General features: G+C 37.6%; 3 protein-coding genes across 7 annotated transcripts; 1 reads left to right on the top strand and 2 right to left on the bottom strand.

Moving 5' to 3' along the window:
* The first annotated feature begins 3,821 nt into the window (after positions 1 to 3,821).
* Positions 3,822 to 9,985, top strand: LOC114825394 (uncharacterized). 3 transcript variants are annotated; one of them, XM_029103953.2, is made up of 13 exons: positions 3,822 to 4,451; positions 4,575 to 4,710; positions 4,911 to 5,047; positions 5,377 to 5,578; positions 5,862 to 6,100; positions 6,207 to 6,318; positions 6,558 to 6,702; positions 6,854 to 6,996; positions 7,107 to 7,273; positions 7,390 to 7,689; positions 7,771 to 7,832; positions 8,140 to 8,351; positions 8,614 to 9,985. In XM_029103953.2, the coding sequence occupies exons 1-13, from the start codon at positions 4,242 to 4,244 to the stop codon at positions 9,804 to 9,806; spliced, it is 3,258 nt and encodes a 1,085-aa protein (XP_028959786.2). In that variant the 5' UTR covers positions 3,822 to 4,241; the 3' UTR covers positions 9,807 to 9,985. The 3 variants fall into 3 exon arrangements, with proteins under 3 accessions (XP_028959786.2, XP_070679893.1, XP_028959788.1); XM_070823792.1 differs by having other exon boundaries at positions 4,011 to 4,451; positions 4,911 to 5,051; XM_029103955.2 differs by lacking the exons at positions 3,822 to 4,451; positions 4,575 to 4,710 and having other exon boundaries at positions 4,935 to 5,055.
* A 4,334-nt stretch (positions 9,986 to 14,319) lies between these two features.
* Positions 14,320 to 18,210, bottom strand: LOC103409710 (uncharacterized). 3 transcript variants are annotated; one of them, XM_008348511.4, is made up of 5 exons: positions 17,870 to 18,210; positions 17,036 to 17,102; positions 16,349 to 16,747; positions 15,198 to 15,541; positions 14,320 to 14,884 (listed from the first exon to the last, which is right to left on the bottom strand). In XM_008348511.4, the coding sequence occupies exons 1-5, from the start codon at positions 17,948 to 17,950 to the stop codon at positions 14,672 to 14,674; spliced, it is 1,104 nt and encodes a 367-aa protein (XP_008346733.1). In that variant the 5' UTR covers positions 17,951 to 18,210; the 3' UTR covers positions 14,320 to 14,671. The 3 variants fall into 3 exon arrangements, with proteins under 3 accessions (XP_008346733.1, XP_017180873.1, XP_017180872.1); XM_017325384.3 differs by having other exon boundaries at positions 17,036 to 17,073; positions 17,870 to 18,176; XM_017325383.3 differs by lacking the exon at positions 17,036 to 17,102 and having other exon boundaries at positions 17,870 to 18,170.
* Positions 18,211 to 19,287: 1,077 nt separating this feature from the next.
* LOC103409711 (uncharacterized) lies at positions 19,288 to 22,053 on the bottom strand. Its single transcript, XM_008348512.4, has 5 exons — positions 21,773 to 22,053; positions 21,172 to 21,238; positions 20,846 to 20,976; positions 20,189 to 20,629; positions 19,288 to 20,024 (listed from the first exon to the last, which is right to left on the bottom strand). The coding sequence occupies exons 2-5, from the start codon at positions 21,196 to 21,198 to the stop codon at positions 19,610 to 19,612; spliced, it is 1,014 nt and encodes a 337-aa protein (XP_008346734.3). The 5' UTR covers positions 21,199 to 21,238; positions 21,773 to 22,053; the 3' UTR covers positions 19,288 to 19,609.
* Between the last annotated feature and the right edge of the window lie 568 nt (positions 22,054 to 22,621).

Below are 22,621 nucleotides of genomic sequence, written 5' to 3'. Positions count from 1 at the left end.
GAGGATGAAGCGCTCTACACAGAAAGTAAGGGCAGCTTTAAGCGGCATGCTGGTAGTGGATCTAAAAGAAATGGTGACAAGGCAAAAGGTCATCAAGGAGGAAGGAGTTCTCGACCAGGGGGAGCTCCGAAGTATCATGGCAACCATGGTCAGTCCCATAATAATAAAAGGTTTGAGGGCAAGTGCTATAATTGTGGAAAGAAGGGCCACATGTCGAAGGATTGCTGGTTCAAAAGGCCTGCAGAAAGTAACGTCGCCAACTCAGAGAAGAAAAATGAAGATGATTGGGATGTCATTGCGTCTCTAGCCCTGGAGGAAGAATGGGATGCTGGAGCATCCGTTGCTATGGAGAAGCAAGAGTCAGCTCTCACAGCAGCAAGTCCGGAGTCGATTGACTACCAGAATGATTGGATCGTGGATTCAAGCTGCTCAAACCATATGAAGATGATGAGAAAAAGTTACAAAGTCTGACTACGTACAAAGGAGGCCGCTTAGTGGTGACGGCTAACGACTCGAGGCTACCGATTGCTCACATCGGAAAGACAGTAATTGAGCCCCGATACAACACTAATCATGTGCCGCTTCAAGAAAAAATCCCTACGATTCGAATAGTGTAGTTACTGGCAGCTATGATGAGTACCTGAGGTTGTGGGATGTAAGATCAATATCAACACCAGTTAATGAAACCTCTGTTTGCTTAGGGGGAGGAGTGTGGAGAATCAAGTTCCATCCTTTTGTGGCCGGTCTCGTCTTGACAGCTTGTATGCACAACGGATTTTCGATAGTCTACATTAATGAGGATAAAACTGAAGTGATTGAAACGTACAGCAAGCACGAGTCGCTTGCATTTGGAGCTGACTGGCACAGAGACAAATCGTTCCATGAAGGCAAAAGGAATAGCACTTTAGTTGCTACTTGCTCATTTTATGACCGTCTTCTTCGTTTATGGATGCTGGAAAGTGATTTGCAGGATTCTGTGCTTTGAGTACATCATTTTAGTTGAGCTGGGAACGATCCAATGGCGTCAATTTGACGGTTTCTGCATTCACACATTATTAGGTACTGATTAGTCATGAACCCTATCTTTTTTCGTTTAAGTTAACACGAGACTTTCAAATTCTGGCTATGTTAAGATTAAACAACGGACATGATTACTACTTTATGATCTAAAGCTAAGACAGGAACCCATGAAACATGGTCTGCTTTTGCTTCTACGATTGTTTTCGGTGGAGTTTGCATTAATCTTTTTATTTTTGTATTAATTGCTTCAAGTTCTAGTTATCTTATGATTAAACAATTAACACTTCACTATTTGCTAAGATTGGACAGCAACCTTGAAACAGGGGGTCCTGCTTTACTGGGATTATTTCCAGTGAAAAGCCACTTTAACTGTGAGCCTTGTGAACTAAACAAATATAGAGAGAAATACAAACAAAATAAGGAACAATAAACTAAGGTGTTCAAGTTTTTCGATGATAAATTTAGATGAATGTGTTCCTTCGAGTGATGCGTAGCTCTTTTTTAATGACGGGCGAGGGGTTCGAATTTCGGATCTCGAAAGGAGAAGTAGCACTGTATCACTAGATTAAGAACTAGCTGGTAGCATAGCGGCATAGTTCAATAGTTCTAGTGAAGTTTTTCTCCTTTTGTCGAGTCGGATTTCATACCGAACTCTGGGGATTCACCTGTCCTGGTACTAACCAAACTTCTCAATTCAATACTTAACGATCAAAGATTGTACAGAATCTATGCCTGCTGAAAAATGTTGTTGAACGTTTGGGCCATCTTCCAGGGAACTCTACAGCTACAACAAGCCAAGTGAAGGAAAGATTTTAGGTACATGTGAAGGTCATGTTTGTGTACAAAAAAAAAGACAATATTCTTTTGTTTTGTCTCCTTTTATTGTTTGTCATGTTGTTCTATTACGTAGCAAGGACCTAGGTACACCATACTCCAAATCCATAGCCCATCTAACGATCAAAAACCTTAGAGTATAAGATACTTCGAAGCATAATAGACAACCCCCATTCCAATAATTAAAAATTTAACGATAAAAAATCTTGAAATATAGAATATCACATAGCGTAATAGAAAACCTCCAGTTTTCAATAACCAAGAATCTAATGACCAAAAACCCGGTATTTTCATCAGTTTCCTTTCCTCCTAGCACTGTACTGCATTAGAGAGATAATGTTTTTGAGGTGGAGCATCCATGACAATTTTCAAATATATATTTCTATAGCAAGAATTAATGTAATTGTCACACCAGGGTTCACAATCTGACAATAATCTTCCCCAATTTTTGTCTTTGCTATATTGTTTCAATGCATGTGTGGCACAAAAAGTACGACCCCAACAAGACGCAAGTCACTTAATTTCACCCCCTCTTCGTTCATTAAATTCCTTCGTGGTTTACATTTACTCTTGAAAATACCGATGGTCCCCATGCAAACAATTGGCCCCTATCAATGCGATATATTAAATTAATCTGATTTATGGGTGAAGGATTGAACTTGGATGCAAGAAACAAACACATTGCTTTGATCAATTGGTGTAAATATTAAATTACTTTTATTTAAGGGTGGAGGATTGAATTCGGACGATGAAACAAACACACTAGTTTAAGTACTAAAATCTCATTTGAAAGTATTTTTAAAATGATTGAAAGCGATTTTGGTGAAAATGTTTTTTTCAAACCAATCCTTAGTAAATTTCCATGTTTATTTTGGAAAAGCACTTGAGTGCTTCCTGCAAGAAGCACATATATGGTGCTTCTTCCAAAAGCACTTTTAATCATTTTAAAAGTGCTTCCAAACAAGTCTTAAATTACTTGATTTACGGATAGAGGATTGACTTCGCATGCAAAAGACAAACATACTACTCTGACCAACTGAACTAACCCGTATCCGCTAAAGAAAAGAGGTGGCGTCAAACAAGGATGGTCTACAAATTATCACAATTTGAATCTTTCACTGGCTGCAATTGAACAAAGAACGAAAGACGCACAACAATTTGGCTTTATTCAAATGAACGTTTGCATCTTTGAGAATCACATCATGATTTAGATGTAACCATTTTTTTGTTACTTTTCTTTTTTTACCAACCAAATGATTGGTCTTTTGTGGAGAACATCATAAATTTGACTCTGCCGTTGCTATTTACTGCAGAAGTAACATGCCCAAACATTTTTTCGTCTCCTTTATAAATTATATGAGGTTGTTTGGAGTAATGACATTTTTATTGACCCGTATTCGGAATCAAAATGCGGAATTTGATTAATTTATTAGTTGCTCTCGAGTGGGATTATTGGAGCAAATCTGCTCTCACATGTATCTATATTTTTTTGTAGCAGAGTAAATAAAATATGAAGCATTAAAATTATAAAGTTCTGAGAAGGAAAACATGGGTCTGCCTGTCTTTTGTCCCTGGAAGCTATCCATGCACGTGGAAATGTTTTTCTTCACCAAAATTTTAAACAATTAAAACTTGTCAAGCAGTGATTAGGGTCCTAATGCACAGCTTATCATTTAATCAAAATTTAAGCTTCGACAATCTGCAAGCGGTGAATTGCCTTGGAAGATGGGGTCTTCTTCAATTCACTGTTTTTAGGTTCAAACTCTCCCATATTTTTTTAGTGTAACTTAAATTAGTAATATCGATTGTTAAAAAAAAAGCTCTGACAGTTTAACTTCACATCTGTTTGTAACTTTGTTCAATCTAGCTTGGACTTGAGGGGTAGTATTGAAGGAGATTAAAAAGATATAAACCACTAGTATGTTACTAATCTTGGTTTAGGAGCTCCCACTTTAAGACTCAATGGCTGACATTTGGACTATTGAGCCCTGCAGTTCATTTATAGCTGATAGCAGCAGTGGTGTTTCTTACCAGTCTCTCTTTCTCTCTCTCTCTCTCTCTCTCTCTCTCTCTCTCTCTCTCTCTCTCTCTCTCTCTCTCTCTTATCTACCCACCCAGGATAACACTTGTTCTTGCTATGCCAGCCAACTCTCTCTAGAGGCACCAATTTTTTATCTGAAACTTCGTCAACCACTAAACACCCCAACTCATCCTGCCAACTCCTCTCACTTCCATTATTTTCCCTAATCTCTCTCTCTCTCTCTCTCTAACCCAAAACAAAATTTATAATGCAGTGTCCTTCTCTCATTGCTCAAAACACTTCTAGATAGATATGTCAGACTCACACTTTTTACAGTAAATTTTGGTTCTTTGAGGCTTCATCAGAAATGGGGTTTCTTCAAATTTCATGGGCAGTTTTGATTCTTTGGGTGGTTCCATTTTTGTGTTTGAAAGCAAACTCTGATGGTTCAGAGGTTTCTGTTAAGTTCTTGAAGGCTCCACATGCATTCTCTCATCTCAACTCAGCCACATTTTCCTTTGAAGCTTTGGTTGGAGGAAATGCAGAGTCCTGCACAAATTGTAGCTTCAGTTGCAAGGTTTGTTTCTCTCTCTCTCTCTCTCTCCATCACTCAAATTTTTTTATGTTCTGTGTTGGAGTTTTGTTGTTTATTTTATATGAATACTGAAAGTGAAGACATTGGTTATGTAATATGATGCAGCTGGATGATGGGGTGAGTTCTTATTGTGGAACTCGAAACGTTTCGTACTCAGGCTTGCAGGATGGAAATCATACAGTTGAGGTCTGCACCAATGGGCCTCCAGGAGTTGCTTGTGCTTCGCATAACTGGACTGTTGGTTAGAACCCTTCCCTTATCCTTTTTGAGTATTACTCTTTTCGTTATTCTCCGAATCTAAGTAATCCCTCCCTTGCTTAAAAGTTAAGTGTCTTTCTATAAAAGAAGTTTGATGGAGTCAAATTTTTCGAAAAACTATCGCGTACTTTGAAATTTAAGTTTAAATTTTGTTCTAACATTAAGTTATATGCATTTCTGCAGATACAATACACCCAACAGCAACTGTTACTGCCTCTAGATCTTTTACGAACGCTTTGAATGTTTCTGTAAATATTTCTTTCAGTGAGCCCTGTAGTGGTGGAGGAGGTTTTGGATGTTTGTCTACGAACACCTGCAACGTGAGTAGGTGCAAACTCAAAATTATAATGCTGCTCATGTTTTAGCATGTACTCTTCTGTATCGCGCTGTGATTACGAATTTACAATCATTTTTAGTCACGCTTTTAAAGTAGGAAGATTCATTTGGCAATTTTCCATTCCTAAACATAGCTTAATCAGTTATAACGATGAATAAGAAGTTGAGTTAGTATAATTAACAGATTTAACATAGGTGCACACGTACTCTATGTGCACTTTGTTCTTGTGAATGGGCTACTTTTCCTCTGGCCGGCAATTTTTGTTGTAAAGAAAACAAGGAGATTTGATGGATTTCTCTTTTTTCTTTGCAGCTGCTAGTCTATGGGGCTGGCCAAGTTGTACCATCTTCACTCAATACTCTGCAGCCGAACCTTAGATATTCTCTTCTTGTGGGTTTATCACCTTCTGTTCAATACGGACGAGTTATCCTGGTAATGGACAAGAATTTCTGCACCGATAATGCTGGAAACGGTTTTGTAAGAACAGAAAATTCAAGATTCTATGTACGCATTGGTGAGTGTTGTTTTTACTTCTCGAGGGTACATTGGAAGAGGATATGCATATCTCCGTGAATATGGTTCTGAATTTCGTTGGAAAGGATTGCTGATTTTTGCAGTATTGTTTACCTTTGGAATGCAGCATGTTATAACTTACCCTGAATGCTAATTCGGACTTAAATCTGACTAACTTTTGTTTTCTTTCTACAAAAAAATTTGTAGCCATTTTGTCACATACGAAATTATATACTCGATGTAAATGTTCTCAGAATGTATTCTTTTCATGGATTTTTCTGCAGATAGAAGAAAGGAGTATGTCAACTTGAGGATTCATATTCCCGAAAGGCTACTTCAGCTGAATGGTGAAACCAGAACAGTGCAGGCAACTAACAATTACAATAACCTAAAGATTTATTTGTACTTCTCAGAACCAGTTCTGAATTCATCTGCAGAAATTTTAAATTCCCTCAACATAAGTCAGGGATCACTTCACCCTGATAGCAGAAAGGACCTTGGGAATCGCAGATTTGGCTTTATGGTTAGTTGGTTTATAGATTGATGTACCTTAGTTTGAATTTTAATGTCGTAGATGTTAGGTGTATCTCTCCTAATCCTTGGAATTTTCTCACATGATTCCATTTCAGGTTGCAGATATATCTAGCGTCGCTATAGTCACAGTAAGCCTCAATTCGAACTTGATAATAAGCAGACAAGGGACTCCAGTTTCTCCAATTTCACCGACAACTTTCCTTTTTGGTACGAACTGCTTTGGTTTTGTAGAGCTTTCCTGGAGTCCATTCATATGTTCTCCATGATATTAATTGTGATATATATGTTTGTATAACTTTACATTTTTGCTCTTTGAAGTGATGAGCCCTTATATTGACAAAAGAACTTCAAACATATCTTTTCGGTATGCATTAAAGTAGTTTTACATAAGGGTTCTGACATTTGGTTCTTTTCTGCACTTGTTAATCTGGATATCAAAAACTTAGATTCAAAAAGACCCGCTGTGAAGTTGAGTACACCCTCAAGTATGAGAACAAGAGAACACAGTATCCCCGTATTTATAAAGTTTATGAAGCCTGTATTTCATTTCAACTCTTCTTCTCTGTCACTGTCAGGAGGGCGCTTACAAAGGCAAGTACTAAATCTTTCCCAACCTTAGTATTCGTACATTTTTTTTCATTTGATGCACAGTACTATGACACGATGAATCAATAGCGTATTGCTGTGAAGTCTATTGCATATTTATTTTTGTACACCGTATGAGAATCTTTACTATCTACAGCTTTCGCGAAATAAGTAAGAGCACATACATTGCCGAAATACAAGGAGTTGATGACATTGTTTCTGTCAATGTTCCTGAAAACACATCGGGAGATGTTGCTGGAAATAAAAATCTTGCATCAAATGTTCTACGAGTGACACACTGTAAGGGTTAAACTTTGTGCTAGTTAATTAATTGATATCAGCAATTCAACCGTCTTTTTCTCTTTTTTCTCCTAGTTATCAGTGATGAATGTTATGGACATTATATGCAGATTCGGTGCCTATGATATCTTCCGTCATATCTGCATTTGCAACTGCTCTTTTTGTGGTGACGTCCATAGCTGCAGGGCTGCTTTCGATTTCAACTGCAAGCCTTCAATCTCTTTGGTCAATTAGCAGACCATCTTCTTTGGCATCTGAACCAGCAAGAAATCTTTTTGTACGACACTCAACTTCTTTTGATGCATCATCTTAATAAACAGATACTTGTATGATTCACCATTTTTCCATCATTGTAAATCTAATTATGTACTTCTCTTTTTTACTCTTATCCAGAGAATTGCTTGCCATATTCAAGTTTTTGCACTCTCTAGATGGTTGGCAGTTACGCTACCCGTTAATTATTATGAACTAGTAAGGGGTTTACAGTGGAGCATTCCTTACTATAGTCTCCCATGGGAATCAGGGAATGGCTTCCCAGTCTCTAGTCCTTTCACCAGCTCGAGTTCCTACATGATCGAGAATTATAGCTCCGAAATTTTGCAAGGTGTGCAACTAGAAGAAGAGAGTTTTAAGAAGGATACTTCACTATACGGGTTGCCACTTAGTCCAACAGAATACAGAATGTTTTTTGAGGTGATAAACGTTGGCCTTTCTTGTAATTAGCGATTTCTATTAGTGTCCGGTGGATATAATTATGATAATTGCATTCTGCAGTTGGACGGTGAAAACATTACACCTGAAGCTGAGTATCTCTCCAATCCTTATAATGCTAACCGGTAAGTTAATGGTATTTATTTTGTAGATATGTTTCTAACGCAGATACTTTGAAGTGGGAGGAATAAACACAAATTCAATAGGCATGCGGCATGCCGAAGAAGTAAACGCAATCCAAATTTCTACATATTTGTGAAGATTTTGTGGATTAACTTTGCAAAATATGCTAATCATGGTCCTTACAACGTCATTACTAAATTTTGTACTCCTAATGCTACGGTTTCTTCTTTTGATTAATACCTTGTGTTAAATCTCAGGCGAATTATAAAGAGACAAGTTACTTTTCTAAAGATTTTGTCTCCTGTGTAGGTGGAGGAATTTTGATAGAACGATGTTCTGGTTAGCTGTGATTTGTGGCAGTTTGATTCTGTTACGTCTTTTGGTTCTTTTTATCTTGAAACTGAGGAAAAATTCTGAGAAACGGGGATGTTATGGAGCACTCACATTCCCCAGATTTGAGATATTTCTTGTAATTCTTGCATTGCCTTGTATTTGTGAGGCCTCTGCTGCTCTAATTAGAGGTACAATTTACTTGATACTGTTTCTTTCGTCCTCTCATTTCTCTAAGTTTTTTCTTTGGCAGGAATCAAAACATCTTTAGATTTGCTTAGATTTTCGAATTCATGTTTTAGTATATACCAGACGAGTAATTGGATATCAGCATTGAATCATAAACCGTTTTTTTCCTCAAACTAGAATCCCAATAAACATTCAGTTTTGTTGTTATTTTGTTCTCATTCAAGACTTTCGGAAAGTAAACAAATCTTCATTTGACTGTTCTAGGAGGAGTTTCATCTGGGGTTATAGTTGGCAGTCTGTTGCTGGTTGTCATATCTTTTCTGCTGCTCGCCTTGTTCTTGTTCCTCTCAGTTGGCATTACATTCGGAAAGCTACTTCAGTACAAGGAAGTGCATCGCGAAGGCCTGAAGTTTCACTGGTATCAAGAGCTAGTCCGGGTGACCCTAGGTCCGGGCAAAAGAGGTCAGTGGACATGGAAAGGTCAACAGAAGTCTGTTTATCTAATCATTTTCGGCCCTCTCTTTGAAGATCTAAGAGGCCCCCCAAAGTACATGCTCTCTCAGATTTCTGAGGGCAATGCTGGCAAACATGGGGACTCCATCATAGCTTCCGATGATGAAACAGAAGATGCAGAAGCACCTTTTATCCAAAAGGTGTTTGGAATACTGAGAATATACTACACGCTGCTGGAATGCGTGAAAAGGGTTGCTGTTGGGATCATGGCTGGTGTCTACATGGACAAATGGTCCTCGAAAACTCCTTCGATCACCTTACTTTGCATAACCTCTTTCCAACTCTTTTTCATTGTTCTCAAGAAGCCTTTCATTAAGAAAAAGGTTCAGCTGGTGGAGATCATCTCGATTTCCAGTGAAGTCGGATTATTTGCAACATGCTTGCTTCTCTTGGAGAAGGATTTTTCAGCCGGCGACAAGACTAAACTTGGACTTTTCATGCTATTTCTATTCCTAGTCGGATTTATTGCACAGATGATTAATGAATGGTATGCATTGTACAAACAAACATTGCTGCTGGATCCTGCTGAGAACTTCTTAACGGGTCTGAAATTAGCTTCAGTTGGATGCCTCCTGTTATTCATGCCGCGGAAATTGATCAATACCTTGGAAAGCAAGTTCCAAGTGGAGAGCCAGTTCCAAGTGAGTCAGCAGACCGAGGGAGCAACGAGGGATCCTAGTTCATCTACAGGAGGTTACCGGAGCTCAGCTGCAACAGATAAACCGTGGCTAAAACAACTAAGGGAGATGGCAAAATCTAGCTTTAGTAAAGAAGGAAGTGGAGTTACGAATGATCCTTCGAGTAGTCACACTCGAACCAGATGGAGCGGGTTTTGGAGTGCGAAAGGGAGCGGGAGCTCCTCAACGCCAAATTCTTCTGTTGATTATAAATCGAAATCAAAAGGGCTGTACAAAGATTTAGAGGCCATTTTTGCATCCAAGTGAAAGAGACAAAAGGGAAGTTTTCCCTGATTACCAAACAAGAACAAAGAGAAGTTTTCCCAACAGCAAAAGATGTTCCAAATTGTTTTGCAATTGCTTGTCTCTCAAGTCTCAACAGATAATGTATAGTTGACTGATTTTCAATCTAGAGCACTAGTGGACATATAGTACTCCTTGAGCAATACCTTCTGTCATCCGAAAAAAATTTCCCCAATCTAATTCTGACCAGTAGCTGCCAGTAGATACAATGCTACTTCTCACTCATTGGTACGAGTTTTATACACGATCTAATCATTGAAAAGATCCATTAGATCCCTATATGCAAGATCTAACTGTTAACTTTCCGGACTACTCAGTAGAACGTATTACAGAAGAAAAATTGTAAACTTTTGTTCCTTCACTTTCCAATGCTTCTGTCAGTAAGAAGACAAAAGGAATGTTGTCCCAGCCGGACAAAAGGAATGTTGAGGCTATGAATCCAATTATTCTTGCAGGCCAAGCAATCCCGTCCGGTACACACATCCTTTTCTTTTCTGGATCTGCAGGGTGCATTCAGTCTCTCTATGGTTTGAGCAGACTGGTGAATGTGTCCCAGCCGGACAAAAGGAATGTTGAGGCTATGAATCCAATTATTCTTGCAGGCCAAGCAATCCCTCTGCTCCCTGAAAGCCCATCATCATCACAGCTCAATCCTCTTTTTAATACAAGTAAAGTTTAACATGATCTGACGCACCAAGTGGTCCAGATGTCTCAAGTTCGAATTCTCGTTGATAAAAGATTTGTTGAACACATATTTTACTTGTAGCTCAAGTTGTCAACTTGCTATTCGGTAGATGTTTATCAATGTCAGATTGTATAATTTGCAATTCCAACCCTGGAAAACCCATGTTGTGAATTATGAATATTCTAATGTGAAATTCTTTGTTCTAGACAAATTAGTTTTCGGTGTAGTGTACTTGTTTTGTGAAAGTTGGACGATGTTGAAAATTTCCTCTTTTTTCTTTAGTTCAGTGTACTTGTCTTTTTATGATATAGTTACACCCACATCTGCAGCTGAACAACAATAAAAATTTGGTGCTATTAGGTGATCACTCATATATTTCATGCATTTATACCATCTATTTCTAAAATCTTTGTGATGTTTTTGTGTTAAACTTGTGGCATTTTACCTTACTTTGTGTTAATGTGCAGTTAATTTTGTTTAGGATTAATCTCAAGCAAAATGAAGAGAATGGAATTGAAAATGGCTGCTTTTTGTTAGAGGGAGAGACACGGCAGACAAAGAGGGAGTGGAAGACTAATGGGATAAAAAGAAGAATAACAAAAGGCAGTGGGGAGGGACACGACATGAAGAAAGGAAAGGTGGAGAAGAAAGACTGAGCAGAAAACATAAAATAAAGGGAGGGATTGGCAGGACAGTAGAAAGAAAACAAAAGAAAAGAAAAAAAATAATAATAAATAAATAGAAAGAGGGATAGCACGGCAGGGGATATAGGTGGAGTGCGCAACGCAGGCGCAGAAAAAGGAGAGATTGATGAGGGCGAAAAAAAAAGAATAAAAGAATAAAGGAAGGTCAGAAACGGAAAGAAAAAAAAAATACAGAAAAAGAAAGTGAGGAATAAAAAGAAACGGAGGAGCAGAAGAGAATGGTGGAGGGTTGAAAAGCAGACAGCGCAGAGAGAGCAGAGAGACCGAAGAAGTCAGGAGCAGAAAATAAAAGAAAAGAATAAAAAAAAAAAGAAGGAGGGCGCGACGGACTGGAGGAAGCAGAAACCAGAGGACAGAGGGAAGTGGAAAGAGAGCGCAGCAGAAGCAGACACGCAGCAGAAGCAGTGAGCAGAGGAGGAGCCAAACACACGGGTGTTTTCTTTCTTGTTATTTATTTTATGGATAATTTCTTATGTATGAACATAATTATGTGTAACTAATTTATTATGCTAGAGTGAGGCCATGAGCCGCAATATGAATACGTAGTTTTATTTTTCAATTGCTTAAGTGTTGTTACATGCTTGCTTTGATATTTTCAATCACTGAATTAAACTATCTATGTGTCTTGATGATTGATCACCATTAGGATGCTTAGAAAAGTTATCGGATGCAATTTTGAACGAATGTCACGTTAAAATTGGTTGTGCTTCTTGTGATTGAGAATTGTACTCTCCTAAGGTAAATATCATGCTCTTAGGGATTATATGGTTTAACAAAAGGATTTTCATCAAGATTAATGAATCACTCATGTTTATATTTAATCCAAATGTCATGGATAAGTTGCATGTAGTGGTATGCGTTTTAGCTTGAATGTCACAAGTAAAATATACACAAGGAAAATCCAACCTTCAAAGCATGTGTGTTTTCAATTATTTAAGCAATTGGAATAGCTACGTAGGAGTGTTGTTGGTAAAGGTTGAACTCTAGCATATTGTCAATTTATTTTTCTTCAGTCATTTATTTTATCTTAAATTTCCTTATTTACTTGTTTTGTTTAAGTTGAATCATTATTCTTATAAATCAATTCCCATTTTAGATATTTGTTTAAGTCACATCCAGTAATATTTAGTTTCGTCAAATTAGTGTAATTCTTAGAGTTAAATAAGTTAAATACACAAAAACTCGTAAATTGTTTATATCAGTCCCTGAGGAGATCGACCTTGCTTGAGCCATTCTATACTACAAACACTTGTTCTCTTGCAAGAATTTTCTATGGTTTAACCCTTTGTTTTACAAGTGGTAAAATCGCTATCATTAGGTTTAGTTTGGATTGTAGGATTTCACAGGATCAATCTCTAATGTCGTTAGACTATTGATTACGCACACCCAAGGGAAGAAGAGAGAAATTGTTTTCATATTGGATCATTTGTCTGGAGAAATGAATCCTCCTTTTGTAGACTTCATCTTACTCTTGAGAGAGAGTTGTTAGACTTCATGATAAGATATATCACTTACAAAAGGGTTATAACTCTTATGATAAGTCAGACATCTTATCACACTCTTTGATTAAGTGTATATCACTACACCAATCTTATGATGTACCTCCACACATCAAAAACACACATAGTAAAACCAACATCATCATGAACATATTCCAATTGAGCCCTTCAAGTGTTTGTATAAAACTTTTAGTTTCGGGCTGTTTTTGTTTTCTAATTTAATACACTATTTTCTCATCTGCTTGCCAGTCACTCTCTTCCAATCCCTATCGACCTTCTAGCAAACTCATGGTGACTGAGTTGTGGGAAAAATTGGTTGGAGTTCGAGAAGAGCGAACAAAACTGGAATTCCTGTGTGTTGAAAAGACAGGTTCTTTGGAAGGTGGAAGAGATGTAGCTTCATTGCTCTACAGCATACAAATCACTGAAGACATTGTTGGTCGATCAGCTAGAGCTTCTTGAACACACAAAAACCCTACATGGATACACCTTAAAGCTTCATCAGGCCGACGTGTTTCATCAATCACCTCCTTTCCTCTTCCTTCTTTCCACAACTCCCATGCCTAATTAAAATGTTGAATTTTGCGGTTATTTGCAGTTGCAAGGATTAAATATTGAATGATCATAAGTTGGAATGTTTTTTTTAGCACTTATCCATCCAGCAAGACTTGGTGAATGTTCAAAGCGATAAAAAGTTGCATTCTTCTTTTCACGCACAATCTCCAGCAACAGCACTCCAAAACTAAATACATCCAGTTTCTCAGAGAAATGGCCATATCTTGCATACTCGGGAGACATGTAGCCATTGCATCAGTTAATGGTACGATAAGCAAAGGTACTAAAGTAGTGATTGCGTAAGGTTTAGATGATTGAAAGCATGTTCCATATATCCTTACAATGTGCCGACAACTCTATTGGTATTTGCTTCGGTCTGATTTATCTCGAAAATCTTTACCATTCCAAAGTCTGATATTATTGGGTTCATCGAGCCATCCAACAAAACATTACTTGCTTTTAGTTCCCTGTGAATGATTTTCAGTCTAGAGTACTTGTGGATGTAGAGTACTCCTTGAGCGACACCTTCTATAATTCGAAAACGCTTTCCCCAATCTAGTTCTGTTTTTTCACATGGATCTGGTTGGACAAACCATGAAGGACAATGAGCTAGTGTTTTGTCGATGGAGAAGCCTAATCAAAGAATATAAATCTTAGAAATAATGAGGATATACCAAACAAAAGTTTGTCCAAACTCCGATTGGGCATGTACTCGTAGATCACTAGCAGTTCCTCCTCTTCGACACAGCAACCCAAGAGCCTAACAAGATTGGTAAGCTGAAGCTTGGCTATAAGCTCCAACTCATTCCAAAACTCCTGGATGTCCTTGCCCTGACTTCTTTGACAGCCTTTTTATCGCTACATCTTGATTTTCCGGCAAAATTCCCTGTAGAGGAAGGGAAATGCCGCTAAAAGAACCACCACAATATTACTTAATTCGGTAAAAGGTTACTAAGACAAGTGAGTTCTCTGTCACCAATATTAGGTAAAAGGACAGAGCAGTCACCAATATTAGCTGCTAAACTCTGATGAGGTTTCATCAAGAAATCAGATGAGCTTGCTACTGAGTTCTCTGCCAAATTCTAAACAAATAGGATTTAATGAAACAAAAATAATCTTATGTACTCTCTCTCTCTCTCTCTCTCTCTCTCTCTCTCTCTCTCTCATTTTAAGAATCTCATTTACAAAATCCTGCAACTACCTTCTAACTTTGCTTGAGACCAGTCAAATACTTCAATGGCAATTTGCTGTCAAACTCCCGCCCGAGCGGAACTAAACCACGGAAAAAAAGGAAACTGGACCCAACTGAGATTCATTTAATTTTCTTGAGAGAAGTCTGATGATAGTGTCACTGAGTTACATGATCCGTACATGATATTGCGGGCTTTAGGGTGGATTAGTGGTGGAAGAGAAGAACCTCATAAGGAAACTTGAGAGAGACCAAATGCAGATAACTCCAAGGCATTGAAGGACATTCAACAGTGTACCCAAGGAACTGTTTATTGCCAAGTTGTGCGGTGTTGTCTCAGCTCCTCTGACTGTAAAGGACAGAGCAGTCACCAGTTGCGCTGCTCTATTCAGTTGATGCAATCTATAGACCTGCCAATCGTAACAGAAAAAAAAACTTTTGATTTGTAGGCCAGCATATGTACACAATTATAAACTACATACAGGAGGTCCTTCATATCATTTTTATCGTTTTTCAAGTTGATTCAACTGAGATTATTAAATCACACGCAGTTTAAGGACGGAGATTGATTGGTGCATATCTAATTAGACAGGCTAGAATTTAAGAACTATCATCCGGTAGTAATCTAACAACCTACCATACAACAAGAGACACAAGATTTTTCCTACAATCAAATTCAATTTTTATGCAACATCCGTAGTGAAAAGGAAAGGATTGGCTTACTTGAAAGATGACCGGGATAACGGGCCATGAAGGTGACTTCTTATATCTTGCATACTGCTCAAATGCGAATTGGACCACTATACCAACCAGATACGGAGCAAGAGTAGCAGAAGCAGCAGGGCCAGTCCATGGCCAAACATAACCCATAGTCACCATAGGAATTATAAGACTGAGTACCAAGGAAGCTACAGACGAGATTCGCTGTCCTAATTGAGGGGCTGGGGTTCTGTTACTGGGGACAACCAATTCTGGTTCAGTTGTCCTCCTTAAACGGTCAATCAGAAGAAGAAACACCGCAACACCACTGTAGAAGAGAGCTTCCGTGAAGAACAAGATGAGAAAATCTGAGAAGAAACATATTATGGTTTAGACAGGAGAAAAAGGTTTACTTTCTAAACTGAAAGAATTAAATGAGTTCACAAAGGAAAATAGAATGTATATGTTAAGAAGGATATAGGCCAAAAGTTGTGATACGCTATAGACTTTATGAAGATGTCAACTGTTTACATAATGCCAACATTCATTTATTCCCAAGAGTTGAACCAACAACAGACATTACTTTGCCAGTCCATTGAACCACATCTAACATTACTTCTTAGAACTTCACATCATTATTTAATATTTTCATCCATGTTCAATTGATTATTGCCCTTCACTTGTAGATATTTCTCCCCTTTCTCGTATATTTCTATCATATTCAAGTTAAAACTTTCTAACCTACGTCACATATCACCCAAAACCACTTCCAGTCACCCAACCCTTCCTCCTTCACTTTTCATTAGAAGCAAAACTGTCCTTAAAGTTTCCTAGGATCATTCCTTCACCAACAACTATTTAGATTCCCTAACCCTCATCCATTCTAGTGGGCTGCACTAACTTTCATCCTAGTATAATCACTCTAATAGAGTCACTCCAACACCCCAAGATAGTCTTACGCGAAATAAAAAATAATGCAAGTTGTGGCGTGGAGAAAGTGATACACAGAAAGGTGTATACAGATATAAGGAAACAAAATCTCAAGCTGACAAGACAAATTTTCTGTTCTGCCTATCCTATCTACTGCAATTATGGATTTAGTTAAAAAACATGTGATGAAAAATATCTGGACTTTAATATACATAAAATCACGACATATAAATATGCATCCTCACCTGTCAACAACGAATCCTCAAATATAGTAGATAGTATTTTGCGCAGATAGAGCGAGGGGAAAATGAAAGAAGCTAGGAGAACAGCTGGACCGATGAACCATAAGAGGCTGTTTTGCTTCCTTTCAGGATTATTTGTAGAAACTTCTTCTTCCTTTTTATATGGTCGGTTATAAAATGAGACTAAACCTGGTTTTCCACCAGTACCATCAAAATGGATATATGAACTGTTAGAAGGAAATATATCTTCAGAATTAGGACAGTGATTTTCTAGCTCCTTAGCATCTGGTTTTATATCACTATATTCTGACTGGTCTTCAGCAACAGCAAAGAGAACACTGTGACTGTTTGGAATCCTTTTGCTTGCCTGCCCTATTTGATGTCTGAACATGCACGAATTACCTGCTTACAGCAACAGAAAAAATAGACCAAGCATATTTAGAGCCAAAAAAATCTCGCACTTTTCAAAGTAATGGCATTACAGTTCAAAAACTATTTGGTAAAAAGGTTACCTAACAATGGTCAAATTAGAAAAAGTAGATACAATAAAATGAAATCCATAGGTTCGCTTCTACAATTTCGCTATGCTCATTACCTCGGGGAAAAACCACTTCTTATGCTGGCTACATTGCACCATAAAGAAAAAAAAATTGCAAGCTTCAGTAATTATAGACCAAATATGAAAGCTACCTTTAACATATCTTAGCTGCTGAGCACCACATCGTTGGCTGCAGTACGGTACATGCAATAAGCTCAACTGGACATCAATGGAAATATATTTATAAGCTGAAGACTCGATAAAGTTCTTCTAAAAGGAGGCAGTCATTTGACATTATCAGACAAGAGTCATATAAGACAACTAGATGTGGATTAAAAAAATCTCAAGACAAATTACTCTATTTAGGAAAATGACTCCGATTGGAAGTGAATTCGAGCATAGTTTACTTCAGCATAGCAAAATGACACCAATTAGTCAACAACGGTAAAATCTACCGCACAAGGTGCATTTCAAATGTGTTAATGTGAATCAATCCCAGAAGCTTAAGCTGAGTATAAGTAGAAAAATTTACCTCATTCATGTAGGAGATAAAACAATAGAGGGTATGAACAAATTACTCTTGATACGGCATAAATGCCCCAAGAGATACCTCTAGCTTCTCACAAAGCCATGCCTAAATCGAAAAAACTCGAATACTACGAACCCGAGTACAACTAAATCTCTCCCAAACTAGATTCTTTAACATCATAATACCCTATTTCTTACATAAACGACCTTAAAAAGTATCCCACTTTTTCTTTCCTTCTTTGTTTTTTGACCAGTATTTGCAGAATCAAAATTCACCTACCAATTCCACACCTTTTGGCCTAAAAAATACACCAATTCCAAACCTTTTAGCTACCAGAAACAACCCCACTACACATTCTCACAAGTTCATATGCAAACATCAAAACAAAAAACAAAAAACAAAAATTTTAGGGGATATCAAGACTTTTTCTCAGTAACCAAACGGTCCTACAACGCACCTGGGAACCCCTTCTCGTTTGGCAATGGGAAGCAGGAGAAGTGGCCAAGCAAGAAAACGAAGAACCACATTTAAGCGTCATATCTATGAAGCAATAACAACAAGCCGAGGCAGTCAGACAGTCAACGGCGGCATGTTGCGGGATTATAACGCAAACCCGTTTGATTCGATGAATATTTAAGGCTACCCATGAAGAAAAATTTCCGGGAAAACGAAGGAAAGGGTGAGAAAGTAAAGGAATTCGAAGAAACTGAGGAGTGGGGGGTTTTTGGAGTTATTGAAGCGAAAGATAGCGGCTTTCGTTTGTGTTTTCGGTGGGGCGAAGCGGACGACTTTCGTTTTGGACAAATCCTACTCCTACGTTATATTTATGCGGATTTTTTGTTTTTTTTTCCGTCCTTTGCTTCTCACGAGAGTCTTCTCTATTTTTGTTTTTCGGAAATTTCTTAATATTGCATAACACTGAAAAACAACGATTGAGATTGAAAATTGAAGATCTAAACAGTTGTGAATTAAATTTAATGATTAAAATACCCGTCACATTGAATAATACGTAACATGGAAGTCACACTTTTTTTTAATATCTTTAGGGCATGTTCATCTATTGTTTTTGAAAAGCCTAAAAGCAATATAAAAGTGCTTCAAGTTGCATTTAACAGAAAAAGTTAATGGTGTTTATGAGTCGTAACAGCATTATCTGGAGAAACACATATTAGATGCTTATTAAAAAAAACACACAATTTTTTATGGGAACTGTTATTAACACTTCAAAAATCTCATTCTACACGTGTATTTTCTTTTCAATCATAGAAAGTTTAAAGTGTCAAATAAGATTTTTAAAGTATTAATAACAATTTCATTTTTTATTAAATATTTTATTTTAAAGAAAACTAACGAAAAATTCAAAAAGATTCTCTTATAACGAAAAACCATTTTTAAAGGTATAGTGAATAGTACCAGTTAAAGGTAAAAATATGATTTTTCGTTAAAAATAAACAGTACGGGAAGTGTTTTGTTAAAACTCCCTTTATTTTAACGTGTTCATAACAAAATAACTTCTAAGAAAGGTGCTTATATGAACAAGTACTTTCCACACAAGCTTCCCAAGGGAATCCTTTCTACTTCTTTCTCTTCAACTCTTGTGGAAGGCAAATTTCCAAGCCTAGTATGGTGCTGATAGATAAGTTTCGAAGTGTTGCAGTCACACCGGCACATGATGTTTCTAGTACATTATCATCCGGGCATCCATCCCGGCCCTACTTCTATCTATTCCAGCAATCGAGCCCCTACAACTCGATCCATGCTTAAACCCTAATCGGTTTTCCGAAGAACGAGAGGAAGAAAGGATAGGGGAAGAATGCAGAAGATCTAAGGTGATATGCATGATGATTCTCAGACTAGCTACCAAAGCACAAAAAAGAAAAGAGCAAGTTCTACAACATCCAATTCCAAACCCCATCTCATCATGGAACCTCAAAAGCATTCGCGGCAGCTGAATACAACACAGATACAAAATAATAGGGACCTCATCCAAAAATTAAGAATGCTACCTTGTAAAAATTACAGAAACCGGACAAATCCGCTTGTCATGATCCTTCGACTAGCTAGACATCAAGAACAACCCCGGTCTAAAATGGGGTCCGCTGGCTCTTCGAAAGAAACTCAAACTTCTAAAACCATCATCAGGAGCAACTCCGACTTTCAGCCGTTGCTCTCACAGGAAGACATTTCTCAGATGCATCTAAATGAGATTAGCCCTCTTTAGGAATCTGATTGTTCTGCAGTAATAAGGCCATATTGATTCCACAAAATCAAGGTATCTCTCGACTATCAACTCTTGCAGTGCTTTCAGCTTTCTTCTTGATAATTTCTTGTAGTCTAAATTCCTAACGTTCAGTAAAGGTTGCCAGAAACGAGTCCGTATTTCCTCTTTAAGCTTCCCATGTGCAATGTATGTATAGGCCACCATGAAGTAGGAGGGTAAATTCTTGATTACTTTAACAGTCTGCTTGAAGCTGAAAACATAGAGTGCACACAACCACTGAAGCATCTTGATGTAGAGAGCTACAATGAAGGGTCCTAAAACCCACAAGGGTGTCAACTCCTTTGAAACTTCGGCCCCATAAATCGTATTAACTGCCAGGTACATGGGTATGCTGCATATTTAGTGAACAATTAAAATCATGTCGTAGATAAAAGCAAATAAATCCAAGATGTCTCACGTTAACCCCATAAAACTAAAAGTTCGTGCAAACAGAATAATCGTGGACTTGGAAAAAAAGACAAGCAGATGGAGAGATAGAGCACACATTATACTTACAATATAAGTAAGGGTATCTTTATTGTAACATTTAGACTGAGAAAATTGCACCAAAAGGTCCGTAGAATCCCATCCTTTTCCTTGTTTTGAACCTCATGCTTAGTTTCTGATGCCTCCATTGAAGGCTGTTCTTCCCCCAAAAGCCCATCTTCTACTTCACTTGATGATGGTGTTCGAAGCATTCTCAGCCATTTCTTAAATAAATTATGAATGATGGGGGATGATGCAATGCTTTCATTTGCTTCAGAGGCATAAGAAAGAGGAATATCATTTGCCTGAGATTTCGTAATGGTATCCTCATTCTCTTTCAGTTTGGCTGAATTCTTGGGAAGCTTTGATCCTCTTGTTCTACCTCCAGATTTATCATTCTGGGCACTGCCCTTGAAGGCGGAAACTCTGAAAGGTTTAACTTTTGGTCCCCGCATGAGAGAAGCCCCTACGCTGTGAAACAAGTTCTCTGAATTTAAATGATCAAGATAAAAAAAAATGTGTATTTGGTGTGGATGTGGGTGTGCGTATCCATTCCCTCATAGTGCATATGCGACTCCCACAAGTGCAAGTAGAAGAATTTCAATGCAAAATGACAACCACGAAGCCTAAAGAAAAGTAAATAGAACAATTAACAAGATAACAAACTTAAAGAGGAAAAACTCCCACCTTAAACAAAGGTTGCGCTTTAATATAAAGCACCTCTCTGTCCTCACCATTTGATGTGTTGTTACACACTGCTTCAACTTCATCCCTTTGCTCCATGACAAGGGCCTCGAGGGATACGTAACATAAGTACCCTGAAATGCAATGGTAAAAAAACAAGAAGAAACTTCAGCATAAAAAGAGAAAGCTAGTAACAGAAAGATACAATCCCAAATTCAAGAAATCGCCGAGGTAAACTGAAAACCAAGGGGCAAACATGGATCATCTCTCTAATAGGTTAAACGGATACAATGTAATATGAAATTCAGGGTACTCTTAATATCAATTACCTGCATTTGATGCACGACCAATGCCATCGTCTCCACCTCAACAACCAAATCATTTACTCAGCAGGGCCTAATTTCATAAACAACCACACATAAGCACCAACTCTCGCAGCAAGCACAACAACTCTTGCAGAAGGAACAACTCAACACCAATAAACAGAATTCATAAACTTATCACAAACAGTTAACAATTAAAACCAAGAACACCAATCCATCTCGATCTAGGAAGATTTTGAATAATAGAATCGTACTTATACCAAAAAAAAAAAACCCAGAAACAAAATTAAGCAATAGCTTGAAAACTCGTACCCCTTTTTCCTTTCCTCAAAATTCCCAGCAACCCAACAAACAATGGATTCCAAAACCCACTAAACCAACCAAAAACACCAAAAAGGAGCTGAATTTTCACCAAAACAACACAAATTTCATAGCTTTAGAGTTCGCTTCTTCCCCATTTCCTCCAATTACAAATAAAAATAAAAATAAAAAACCCAAACAACCAAACAATCCCAAGCTCACAAATCAAACCCTAACCAAACCAAAACAATTAAATTGCATAACTGAAATTCAGAACGAAAGAATTGGTGGGAAAATTCAAACTAACCTGCCATGAACTTCCCTCCCTTCACAAAAATTAGTGAAATTCGGGGACAAATGCTGCTTTTATCTTTGTCGCGCTCTCCGAATTGAATTTTGCCAAAAATAGATAGTGGATAGAAGAAAGAGATAGACAGAGGAAAAAGGTCTTCGACACTTTTGTGGTGAAATTAGGGTTTTTATATGCAATATTTTTTTTAACAGCGGAATGTGGAGTGGAGGATAATGAAGCAGAAAAAACCAGAGGGTAAGGTGAAACCAAAGCCAGGGAGCCAGATGACAAAAACAATTCCCTAACAAAATTATAAGACGACGCCGTTTTGTTCGAGAGGGTTGGCAATGTGGGATAATTAACACTAATTTATATTATAATTAATTTAGTAAAATGATAACTTTAGAGAAATGTTATCGTGATTTCAAAATTTCGATTTTGTACTCTAAATTGGATTTATTTTTTTTCAAGTACATCGATATTTTTATTTTAAGGGGAGGGGGAGATCGGCTAAACCACATAATGAGCTACTTAATTTGGTATCAAATTCGTCATCCACGAGATTCAAACCTAAGATCTCTCACTTTCAAGTAAAGAGAAATACCACCAAACCGTAATACTGAGTGGCTGCACAATTAGATTTTTTAAAGGTCAATAATATTTCCCTAACTTTAAGATGAACAGTATGAGTTGTATAAGTGTGGGCATACAAGTCCTTGGACCCATGAATCCAGACCACATCCAATTCGATGTAAAACTATTTGGTTCTTACTTTTAATTTTTAATATGGTTCATGTTAGACTCGGCTTGTGTAAAAAAACGAGTCCAAAACTGAGTTCAAATTTTGTTTTGTGCTGGTAACCT

The sequence above is a fragment of the Malus domestica genome, chromosome 06, assembly GCF_042453785.1.
Source record: "Malus domestica chromosome 06, GDT2T_hap1".
NCBI lineage: Eukaryota > Viridiplantae > Streptophyta > Magnoliopsida > Rosales > Rosaceae > Malus > Malus domestica.
Note: the sequence above shows the minus strand (reverse complement) of the source record. Positions and strands in the feature narration are given on the sequence as shown.

Excerpts from the sequence above, each read along its gene's own strand:
- LOC114825394 (XM_029103953.2), top strand. The coding sequence starts at position 4,242 with ATGGGGTTTCTTCAAATTTCATGGGCAGTTTTGATTCTTTGGGTGGTT. Across the intron at positions 6,997-7,106 it reads TGTTCTACGAGTGACACACT|ATTCGGTGCCTATGATATCT; the intron begins GTAAGGGTTAAA and ends CATTATATGCAG. Across the intron at positions 7,274-7,389 it reads AACCAGCAAGAAATCTTTTT|AGAATTGCTTGCCATATTCA; the intron begins GTACGACACTCA and ends ACTCTTATCCAG.
- LOC103409710 (XM_008348511.4), bottom strand. The coding sequence starts at position 17,950 with ATGACGCTTAAATGTGGTTCTTCGTTTTCTTGCTTGGCCACTTCTCCT. Across the intron at positions 17,103-17,869 it reads AAACGAGAAGGGGTTCCCAG|TTGAGCTTATTGCATGTACC; the intron begins GTGCGTTGTAGG and ends ATTGATGTCCAG. Across the intron at positions 15,542-16,348 it reads TGAGGATTCGTTGTTGACAG|ATTTTCTCATCTTGTTCTTC; the intron begins GTGAGGATGCAT and ends GTTTCTTCTCAG.
- LOC103409711 (XM_008348512.4), bottom strand. The coding sequence starts at position 21,198 with ATGGCATTGGTCGTGCATCAAATGCAG. Across the intron at positions 20,977-21,171 it reads TGGTCGTGCATCAAATGCAG|GGTACTTATGTTACGTATCC; the intron begins GTAATTGATATT and ends ATTGCATTTCAG. Across the intron at positions 20,025-20,188 it reads AAGATACCCTTACTTATATT|CATACCCATGTACCTGGCAG; the intron begins GTAAGTATAATG and ends CTAAATATGCAG.